The sequence below is a fragment of the Penaeus chinensis genome, chromosome 22 (genome assembly GCF_019202785.1).
Source record: "Penaeus chinensis breed Huanghai No. 1 chromosome 22, ASM1920278v2, whole genome shotgun sequence".
NCBI lineage: Eukaryota > Metazoa > Arthropoda > Malacostraca > Decapoda > Penaeidae > Penaeus > Penaeus chinensis.
Genome location: NC_061840.1, coordinates 27,323,666 through 27,336,165, shown reverse-complemented (window position 1 = coordinate 27,336,165; position 12,500 = coordinate 27,323,666). Strand labels below are relative to the sequence as shown.

Below are 12,500 nucleotides of genomic sequence, written 5' to 3'. Positions count from 1 at the left end.
CGTTTTACTTGATGTATACTTGAGAGACCTGTGTAGTGAAGAGAGAGGGGTCTCTTGTACAAGTGAAAATACTAATGTAAGACTTTTTTGGGTCATGTTAAACCTCTGCCTCAGTACTTGTAAGGGCTTCAAGTAAGATTACTAGGTTTCTTCTGGCTGAGTGGCAAAGAGTGGATGACAACAGGAGGGAGCGTGAAACCGAATCATGCCGAAGTAGAGAGGGAGAGATGTACTAATAAGAGACATAAACTGAAATTTTACATCATTAATGGTGCTTTATAGAATCATTGCCTAAAATACTGTTCATGCTGCAGCCAAGGGCATAGAGAGCAGGAAAATTTTATGTTGCCTGTGCTTCTGATTTTTTCCACTAGCAGCTGACTCTGCATGGACCCTGAGACGTTGTTTTGTATGGCACTAGGAGCTCTTGTCATGATTTGGTTAAATGTTAAATTTTTTACCTGTATTATTGATGAATCAATACAGTTATCTTAGATATATCTAATCACTTCATATTATTACTTATGGTGTTTAGTAGGTGTTTTGACATCCTTATCACATGCCCTTGATGATAAATGTTTGAAAGTGATAAGAAGAGCTACCTGGGGGAGGAACTGTATTCCTATCTGGGCATGGGATGTTGCCTCTGAGCGAGATACAGTTTGGCATCTATTCTAGCACACGTGTAGTTTGACATGTATGCATATCCACAGTCACACGTGTATGGTTCTCTGTCTCTGTGTGTGTGTGTGTGTGTGTGTGTGTGTGTGTGTGTGTGTGTGTGTGTGTGTGTGTGTGTGTGTGTGTGTGTGTGTGTGTCTCTCTCTCTCTCTCTCTCTCTCTCTCTCTCTCTCTCTCTCTCTCTCTCTCTCTCTCTCTCTCTCTCTCTCTCTCTCTCTCTCTCACATATATACACACATGTATCCATAGACAAATTGATAAGGAAATACTGTAGATAAACAAGAGAGCAGGAGGGAGAAAAGAAAATAGGGAGAGGGTTTGACAGGAGTGAGAACCTGAAAAAAGGGATGTATGCATACATCCATATAATTCATAAGAATGTGAAAGACTTTTGTAACATACAGTGAAGTGTATTGACTGAAAGGTCGGGATTATGAGCATTTCTGATAAAAAGTGTAGGTCTGTTCGGATGCGCCAGTCAACCCCAGCCTCGTAATATGCATGTCCCTGGTAACATATAATTCCTGTATGATATCTGAACTTGCAAATCATTTATTTCTTTTTTTCTTTTTCAGATAATTCCAAACCCATATGTGATCCAAACCCTCTTCTTTCGTGCCAAGATGTCCTATCTGTACCAAGTTCAGGAGGTAAGCTTAAAAAATCATTCTTTATGAAGATTGAAGTAAAACATTGGTAATGTTATGAAGTTGAATGCAAGATTATATTTACTACTAGTTAGTTTACTACTAGGAGCAAAAATTATAGTCTGGTCAATTTGTAAAAGGGTCCTCATGGCATTCAGTATATACTTTATTTGAAAAGGGTCCTGCTAGGAAGTATCTCAACTTTGAAATGTGCCTGATGTTTAAGTTATACCCAGCAAAGATCAGTGCCATTTAATCACTTGTTACTAATGCAAAGGCATAGCCATAGTGCATCCGATCTCAGGAAAGAAAATAAATGGCAACCTGGCATGGACTTGTATGGAGTACTCTAGTTCACCGTCTTTAAAATCTATTCAGCGGGCACTTCATACCTTTTTTGACCTATGTTTGGGATATACTTTTTCAAAGGCTTGAAAGCAGTATTTTTATTTCCTCTTACACAACTCTCTTAATTCTACTCCAAATAGACTTTGGGAGTCAGAGTTCTTCAGAGTCTCATGTCAGTTGCCAGTTTTTCCTTCTCTGGAGGTTGGAAGGCATGTTCATGGAATTAGAAGAATTTACAAAGTAGTTATTCATATTTTCCATTTATTTATCTATCTTATTTTCTTCTTGATGTAAATTGCCAGTAAATCATGCTTGATATTTAATGTTTGTGAATGTGAGTTTACATTATTGAATTGTGAACATATTTTGGCTTATATTAAGAATCATTACTTTAGCTGGGTTTAAATGTTTATTATAGAATGTATAGTATATATTCTTGACCCTTGCTCCAACCAATTAGTGGAAATAATAACTTCAAATAATAACTGTTAATATTAATTAAGCGGATGCTTAAAGGATGCACCGCTGTGTCTCCATTTGCAAATGTTCATAAAGTTGAGGCTGCCAGCTGGTGTTTTCTGTTCCCGTAACACAAGTATTCTGAAGATTCATCACATTTCAATGGTTTCTTGCAAGAATGTAGCCAAGAAGAAAATGGAGGCCATCATCTTCATGAAACCTATCTGTTGTTTTCAGTTATTTCCACACTCAATGTAGATGTTAACTCATAGAAAGTAGAAGCTTGTCCCCCCCCCCCCAAAAAAAAAAAAAAAAAAAAAAAAAAAAACTAAGATCAGAATCAGGACAAACAAAAATTGGCATATACAAAAATTTATGCACATATATATGTACATGTTTGTATGTATGTATATATGTCTATATGTATATATGTCTATATGTATGTATATATGTATATGTATATATGTATATGTATATATGTATATGTATATATGTATATGTATATGTATATGTATATGTATATGTATATGTATATATATGTATATATATGTGTATGTGTGTATATATGTGTATGTGTGTATATATGTGTATGTGTGTATATATGTGTATGTGTGTACATATGTGTATGTGTGTATATATGTGTATGTGTGTATATATGTGTAAGTGTGTATATATATGTATGTGTGTATATATATGTATATGTGTATATATACATATATATATATGTAAAAATACATGTACATATCTATATGATATGTATGTATATATGTTTATATGAAATATATATATATATATATATATATATATATATATATATGTGTGTGTGTGTGTGTGTGTGTGTGTGTGTGTGTGTGTGTGTGTGTGTGTGTGTGTGTGTGTATATGTATATATATGTATGTAAATGTATATGTATGTGTATATATGTATGTGTATATATGTTTATATGTATGTATATATTATATATGTGTATATATATTTGTGTATATATATTTGTGTATATATATTTATGTATAAATATTTATATATGCATATATATATTCTATATATATATATTCTATATATATTATATATATATTATATATATATTATTTATATATATATATTCTATTTATATATTCTATTTATATATTTTATATATATACATATTCTTTATATATATATATTCTATATATATATTGAGTTTTGAGTTTGTTTTCCACAGTGTAGACTTAATTCAATTTTGATGCTATTGTTTTCTTGTTGCAGATCTTGGGTTCTATGCATTGTCAGCCAAAGAGTGTGTAGACGACTGCCTGGTCAGTCCACTCAGTGTTTCTTCTTCAGGGAGCTCGGATACAGAGGCCTTCTCTCTCATAGTCAAGGTAATTTTGTATATACATATTTTTTTTTAGTGTCAACATCCACATAATGAACAGTATTACAGTCATTATTTATTTTGCACTTCTAGATGTAAACTAGTGATCAACACTAATTAGAGTTTGCCCATATTCTAGTGTTGTGTAGGTGGTGGGTTGTGCATCAGGATGGACAGCCACTGTGAAGCACACCAGGCCAACACGGTCACAAACTTGCCAAATCCTGAGTTTCCTACCAACAAAGTGCCTGATACCTCTACAGTAAGTTTTACTCTTTTAGGGTTTGAGATTGTTTTATATTTAAATCTCAATGTTTTTGAGAATAAAAGGTAAAATAAATAAATGTAATTTTCTTAACACTTTTTTTTTTTTTTTTTTTTTTTTTTCTTTTGCAGGATGTGGAGACCTTTGGCATGGTGTGTGAAGCACAAAGTGAAAGGGATGTGGACCACAAGAGTAGCAGCAGCCAGAGCATTTTAAGTGTTGATGACACTGCCGAAGTGGCAGCTAATGAAACAAGTAACGTGCCAGTATCATCAGCTGGCCGTGAGTCCCCAGTTACAGATGGTGGGGCGGATGGGGCCAGAGCTGACCCATACCTGCCTCCCCAACCTGTTAAATCTTTGTCTGTGATATTCAGCTCTACGCCGTTACATGGTCACTTCTCCACTGCTTCTCCTCACATTAGCAGTGGAGATGAGGAGCCCCAGGGCACCTCGGGGCCCAGCCGTCCGTCCTCGACCACTGCCCCTGGGTCCCCTGGGCTGGGGGGGTCTCTTAGAGGGATGCCCATCACCCCCTCTGGCCAACAAGGTGTTGTGAAAACAGTAGCAGCATCAAGCCAGTGTTGTGTGGGTGAGGCTGAGGCTTCATGTACCACACACGTGCTGCACAACACCTCTCAGCCTGCCCAGCAGCCAGTGGCAGCTGTGGCACAAGCTGCGGCACACACACAGGCCAGTCTCAACATTCCTGGCTCAATGGCCAACAATAATGCCAATAGCCAACTCCAGGGTAGCAACCCTAGCTTTAACCAGGAGACAAAGCAGGCTATAGCCAGCTTACTCCAAATAAGTGCAACCTGCAACCAATACGCTTCATTTCCTACTTCATCAAAATTCCAGGCTGCAGGCAAGCCTGGAAAATTTGGTTTTGCTTCCTTCCCCCATGGCTTTATTAAAGTTAATAGGTGGGGCATTCCACGTGGCTTGGGTCTCGTAGGCGGGGGAGAGAGTGCAGCCAATGGGTGGGGCACATCGGCCCCTCAAACGGCTGGGTGGGGTAGCTCTGGTGCCAACCAGGCCGGATCACAAGGCCAATGGGGAGGAGCTCCCAATCGTGCTGGAGGAGCACCAAACACATCCCCTGGACAAGGAGGGAGTCTCAAGCCAGCACAGCAAAATAGTGGTCCTTCTCAGCAACCAAGTTCTCCAGCAGGTCAGCAGAACACACAGACAGGAGGAACAGGAGGGCAGCAGGGACCAGCAGGAGTCAACAATCAACAACAGACTCAACAGGGCAACAGCGGACAAGGAGGCAATAGTAATAATACTTGGGCACAAGCTGCAGGGAAAGGTCTTCCAGCTGGTAGTGGGTCGGGGGATGCTCAAAAACGTCACATGGAGCAGCAACTGCAGAGTATCAGGGAAGCTTTGCTCAGCAGTGAAGGCTGGGGTGGGGAAAATGTCAACCAGGAGACAACGTGGGACCTTCCAGGATCGCCCGAACCTTGCAAAGATGCTAATGCTCCTCATCTGAAACTTAATGTCAATAATGGATGTGACTTATGGGAAAACAACTTGAGAAATGGAGGTGCAGCCCCTCCAAAGACTCAGCAAGCTCCATGGGGCCATACTCCAGCCACAAACTATGGTGGAACCTGGGGTGAGGATGATGATGCCACAGATTCATCCAATGTGTGGACAGGTGTTCCCTCCAATAATCCACAGTGGGGTGCTAATACTCCAAACCCACCCAACATGTGGGGGGGAGGGGCACCACCAAAGAAAAATAGTGAATGGGCTGCAGGAGGCAGCGGTACCGGAGGAGGAAATACACAAAGTGGCTGGGGAGACCATGGCCCTCAAAGGTCAGGTGTGGAAAATCCACCAAGCGAATGGGGACCAGGAGGCCCTCACAAACCTGGCCCACATGTTGGTCAACATGCAGGACCTCACAGCCACAGTGGACCACATAGTGGTCCAAGCAGTGGTCCTCACAGTGGATCTCATGGTGGTCTACATAGTGGCCATCATGTTGTCCCTCATAGTGGCCCTCACAGCACTCCTCATGGTGCACCTCATAATGGACCTCATAGTGGATCTCACACTGGACCCCATGGACCTCATGGCCCACATAATGGACCACATGGTGTCCCACATGGGGCCCCTCATGGTAACCTTACTCACAGTGGTCCACCTGGTGGTCCTGGAGGACCAACACAATGGAATGGTCCAAAAGATATGAAGCCAAGTGGGCCAGTTGGTGCACCAAGTGGATGGGAGGAGCCGTCTCCACCTACACAGCGGCGTGATGACGGAACAGCCGTTTGGGGTAACCCACAGCAACAGGCTAATGTGTCCCGGTGGAAGGAAATGCCCAACCCGAACATGATGGGCAGACCCAACATGCCAGGGCCTCAACAAGGCCGCATGCCAGGACCACCAGTTCCACCGGGAATAAAGCCAGATCAGCGCATGTGGGGACAACATGGGTAAGGAATTTTGAAAGATTTATTTGTTTGTTTTAGATAGATTTCCTTGTAAAACCATCATTACAGAAATTTTTTCTCCATGACAGATGACAAAAATTTGGAATCCACTGTAGTACACGGATATATCTTAGAATTGTAGTATATATTTTGATACTTTAAAATCCTGAGAGTGTTGCTGCTGCAGCATGCACATAATGACTTTGAATTTTCTTCAATAACTACAGGAGAAATGGCAGCTGGAGTGACCCCCCTCACGATACGGGTAGTGGCATGTGGGGGGAGGAGCCGAAGTCAGGTGGTTGGGGAGAACCACCAATCACATCCCCATCTTGGGGAACAAAACCGAAGACTCCAACTGGTGGTCCGGTTGGGCCTGGTTGGGGAGAAACAGATATGGAGCTGCAAGGCTGGGGACACCAAAATAAGGTAAGACATGCAAATATGTGCAGGATAGAGTTAGCACTTCAGCAAGTTAAGGCTGAGGCTCCCGCACTCTCAGCTCCACTGTAAAGGTTCAGGTCTGTTGAGTTGTGTGTAGGTGTGTTTGTTTGTCACTTTGCATTCCTGTTTGGAAGCTTGCCTTATTAACTCATTGTTTAACTGTACAGTACATGCATTTAGGTTATAAAGGTGCAATCTGTGAATATAGCAAAATTAATAAGTTCACAGAGGAAAGAGTTGGCTATATTGTTGATGTAAGGATAAATAGGCAGGTTAGTTACTGCATGTGTCATAGAAGAATGTCCATCTCCTTTACGGTGTTCATTTACTGAAATTAGTGTCAAGTAGGTTTCAGAACCCTAGGTTGATGATTATTGCATGATATTGCTAGGATAACAGTCTGTATTGTAGAGGGCAGCAAGATGTTTGTGTATACAGTTTTTTTATTTTATTTTATACAAAGATATTTTTTCTGATGAGACTTTGAAGTTACTATAACTATAATTCTGCTTATTGTATTTTTTTCTATTGTTCAAGCAGTTTGTACAGGCCATCTTGATTTTGAATGTTGAAAATCATTTCATAGTTTCTACTTTTACCAACATCAAATATTTGTTCTTTTTTGAAGGATTCAGATAATGCTGTACCAATCTCTTCATATGTGTTATCCATAATCCAGCACACACAAAAGTTTACTTTTAATGAATCCCTAAAGTTTGAGACATTATTTGCAAGTATAAGTCTGCCAAAGTCATTAATTTTCTTAGAAGGTTTCTGTGAAGTTTTACATAGGAATATTATAGTAAACGATGGCTATACAGTGAGCAACCCACAAATTTCTTGTAATGATATTTGTCAGGATATACATTTTTCTTTTTGATACTTCTCAATTCACAATCATTATTCATTGAATTGTTTAAAAAATCTATTGGATATTTGATTAACCCAATGGGGCTAGGTATCAGAAATCTCTCAGCATCATAAACTGGTGATTACTGTCACTGTCCAGACGCTGGGTGTGGGAGTCCGCTACATGTAACGGAACTTCCCGCTAGTCGTTCTTTGGCGCGTCGCTACATGTACAACCATAACCCACAGACCAAGCTGTTTGTTATGACATGTGTACATGTGACCCGTCTGGGTTGGGCTTAAAACGGGTAGTATAAAATTCAAAGTTTCATGTCAGTAATTTTTTTTTGATGATAATGCCTTCACTACCTTGCAAAAGAGGAAATTTGCAGAGTTGCTGATTAGAGTTACAAGTAAAAATGTCTAATGCCTATCATGTAGTCTGGTATGATAATGAAAAGTTGCAATCTGATGTAAATAAGTTTATTAGTTTAAGTTTTTAAACTTTTTGCTGTGTGAAATTATCATCTACAAAATTGTAGTCTCGATAAGTTGATATAATAGTATATTCAAGTGAGACTTAAATAGTAATATTATTTGATAATTAAGGGATTTTTATGACTATGGCAGATATAGTTGCATAGTTACAGTGCAGTGATGTAAAGTCTGAATCCTACTTCAATTCAGAATATTAGTTTTTAGAAATATAGTTTTTTTCCTAATGCATGCATGAATGATTTATTGTTGAATTTGCTGGTATAAGAAATTGTATGACAGCAATTAAGAATATTTTTTCAGCTTCACATAGTATGTAGGTATTTTGGCAAATGTAGACTACATAGTAGTTTGCTTATTCTTGCATGCATAACTGAAAAGAAGATAGCATTTGTATGGTAGATAATTAGCTTTTTTCTTCAGTTCTCAGACCCAAGTATATAAATTTATTTTCCCAGTGAACAAATTCATTCATTTTATTAGTTAATTTCTTAAATAACATTAGAATGATGCAAGTTTATCCCTTTATTCTGTATACTAGCAACATCTTTCTAGAACTGCCCTCATTGCTGTTGATGTTAGAATTTTTAAAAATGTCTATTTGTGTTTTAATATATAGCTGTTAGATAGGTTATGATGGATTTCAAGCTTTTATGCAGAAACCACTGCATATATGTTGCACTGGAATGGTAATATTTGCATTGTTGCTTTATTAGGATGGTCATTGGAAAATGTATGGTTGTAATGCATTATATGGAGTTCATGTATCTGTTAGAGGTAAAGACTGGTGGTATAAGACATTTCATACTGAGTGAATTTGTAAAGATTTTGGTTATTGGAACAGGTAGGCCTTTTCAGAGACTTCAATATATCTTATACAACACAAGAATTTATTTTAGGAGATAGGTACAGAGTCTTTTCATTATGAAGCAAAAGAAAGAGGTCTTATGGTCCAAGCATATGAAATGTAGGATATGTGATGAAATATTAGCAGAAGTTCCATACAGTCATGCTGAAACAGATCTCACTGACTACTTAGGCATGGCCACGTAACCGAATGAAAAGGCAATTTGGCGAGATTATTACATGTATATTATGTGTGGCCAAAGATGGGAAGGATAACAGAGGATGATGATTAATATTACAGATGACTGGTTTCCCTCCTCTGCTTGATCTCAGATCTCCCAAAACTCTCATTCCTGAGTCCCACTTCCCATTTGCTGTAAGTTGCCAGTACTGTCTCCCCTTGTTACAATATTTGGGGCTCCTACCTGCTTACCAGCTTTATCTGTCCCTATTTTGTGGCTGTTGTCTGCTTGTTGTGTTTTAGAGGTGGCCACAAAGCTATGCTTTTCTTATAGGTTAGGCAGGTAAATTATCTGTTGAATTATAATCAGTTCTGTTTAAAAAGCTTTCATGTCATATGTTAAAGAAACAATCAGAATGCCCCACGAAGTAGAGACAATGCTTCCCAGATGTTCTCAGGAGCTACAAAATGAGTCAGATATTCTTTTATTGTATCAAAGTCTCTCCAGCAAGACTTAATAGTTGTATGACATGATTTACTTTGGTAGAAAGGAAAACATCTGAAAAGTAAGATTTAAAGGAGATAAATATTTTGTATTTGTGTTGTAGAAGTCTCTCAGACAGGACTGAAATGTATATGTAATGTAAAAAGATGAAGGACGTTGAACTTCTGGGACAATACAGTGGTATTTCATGATTTTGGCTCACATATGCAATGACAATGTTATGCTTGTTCATGATTTATAGCTTTGATTTGTTAGTAAGATGTACTAAATAATAGGTCAAGAAGATATATGAAGGAATGGTAATTAGTGGAGTTTTTAATAATTTGAAGCATGAATAAGATAGGACAGGTGGATTTATCATCACAATTTTTTTCATCAAATGAATTGTCCACTACAGGTTCAAGGTTGTTCATTCACATAACTGATATGTGATATTTGGTAATGATCCTACTGGAGTAATGGAGTAAAATCTAGTACACCTTAGTGGTTAGAGTATTCTTTTTATATGGTTGATCAGCAGAATATACAGATACATTTTTTTTCTAAACCACAACTATTGAAAACCACTTAAAATATTAGAGTTGATGAACCTGTGGAGGCTTATTTTTTTTAAGTACACATACATATGCACAAATACACAGGTACACATACATATGCACAAATACACAGGTACACATACATATGCACAAATACACAGGTACACATACATATGCACAAATACACAGGTACACATACATATGCACAAATACACAGGTACACATACATATGCACAAATACACAGGTACACATACATATGCACAAATACACAGGTACACATACATATGCACAAATACACAGGTACACATACATATGCACAAATACACAGGTACACATACATATGCACAAATACACAGGTACACATACATATGCACAAATACACAGGTACACATACATATGCACAAATACACAGGTACACATACATATGCACAAATACACAGGTACACATACATATGCACAAATACACAGGTACACATACATATGCACAAATACACAGGTACACATACATATGCACAAATACACAGGTACACATACATATGCACAAATACACAGGTACACATACATATGCACAAATACACAGGTACACATACATATGCACAAATACACAGGTACACATACATATGCACAAATACACAGGTACACATACATATGCACAAATACACAGGTACACATACATATGCACAAATACACAGTACACATACATATGCACAAATACACAGTACACATACATATGCACAAATACACAGGTACACATACATATGCACAAATACACAGGTACACATACATATGCACAAATACACAGGTACACATACATATGCACAAATACACAGGTACACATACATATGCACAAATACACAGGTACACATACATATGCACAAATACACAGGTACACATACATATGCACAAATACACAGTACACATACATATGCACAAATACACAGGTACACATACATATGCACAAATACACAGGTACACATACATATGCACAAATACACAGGTACACATACATATGCACAAATACACAGGTACACATACATATGCACAAATACACAGGTACACATACATATGCACAAATACACAGGTACACATACATATGCACAAATACACAGGTACACATACATATGCACAAATACACAGTACACATACATATGCACAAATACACAGGTACACATACATATGCACAAATACACAGGTACACATACATATGCACAAATACACAGGTACACATACATATGCACAAATACACAGGTACACATACATATGCACAAATACACAGGTACACATACATATGCACAAATACACAGGTACACATACATATGCACAAATACACAGGTACACATACATATGCACAAATACACAGTACACATACATATGCACAAATACACAGGTACACATACATATGCACAAATACACAGGTACACATACATATGCACAAATACACAGGTACACATACATATGCACAAATACACAGGTACACATACATATGCACAAATACACAGGTACACATACATATGCACAAATACACAGGTACACATACATATGCACAAATACACAGTACACATACATATGCACAAATACACAGATACACATATGTATGCACACATACACAGGTACACATACATATGCACATATACACAGGTACACATGTACACATACACAGGTACACATGCACACATACATGCACATACACATACACATACATATGCACATATACACAGGTACACATGTACACATACACAGGTACACATGCACACATACATGCACATACACATACACATACACATACACATGCATATACACAGGCACACATACACAGGCACACGTACACAGGCACACGTACACAGGCACACATACACAGGCACACGTACACAGCCACACGTACACAGCCACACGTACACAGCCACACGTACACAGCCACACGTACACAGCCACACGTACACAGCCACACGTACACAGGCACACGTACACAGCCACACGTACACAGCCACACGTACACAGCCACACGTACACAGCCACACGTACACAGCCACACGTACACAGGCACACGTACACAGCCACACGTACACAGCCACACGTACACAGCCACACGTACACAGCCACACGTACACAGCCACACGTACACAGCCACACGTACACAGCCACACGTACACAGCCACACGTACACAGGCACACATACACAGGCACACGTACACAGGCACACGTACACAGGCACACATACACAGGCACACGTACACAGCCACACGTACACAGGCACACGTACACAGGCACACGTACACAGGCACACGTACACAGGCACACATACACAGGCACACATACATAGATACACATACACAGGTACTCATGTACTCACATGCACAAGCACACATATACTCACACATGCACAGGTGCTCACTCATGTACACATGTACACATGCTCACTCATGCACACATGTACACATGCTCA

General features: G+C 38.8%; 1 protein-coding gene across 5 annotated transcripts in view; it reads left to right on the top strand.

Moving 5' to 3' along the window:
* Positions 1–12,500, top strand: part of LOC125036847 (protein Gawky-like) — a 98,743-nt gene that overhangs the window by 19,978 nt on the left and 66,265 nt on the right. For 3 of the 5 annotated variants that reach the window (XM_047629730.1, XM_047629727.1, XM_047629726.1), the window contains exons 2-7: positions 1,257–1,331; positions 3,381–3,496; positions 3,629–3,751; positions 3,886–6,203; positions 6,428–6,629; positions 9,136–9,210. In XM_047629730.1, the coding sequence (XP_047485686.1) occupies positions 3,659–3,751; positions 3,886–6,203; positions 6,428–6,629; positions 9,136–9,210 (2,688 nt within the window). In that variant the 5' untranslated portion in view covers positions 1,257–1,331; positions 3,381–3,496; positions 3,629–3,658. The remainder of the gene's footprint in view (positions 1–1,256; positions 1,332–3,380; positions 3,497–3,628; positions 3,752–3,885; positions 6,204–6,427; positions 6,630–9,135; positions 9,211–12,500) is intronic. The other 2 variants (XM_047629728.1, XM_047629729.1) reach the window with 1 other exon arrangement.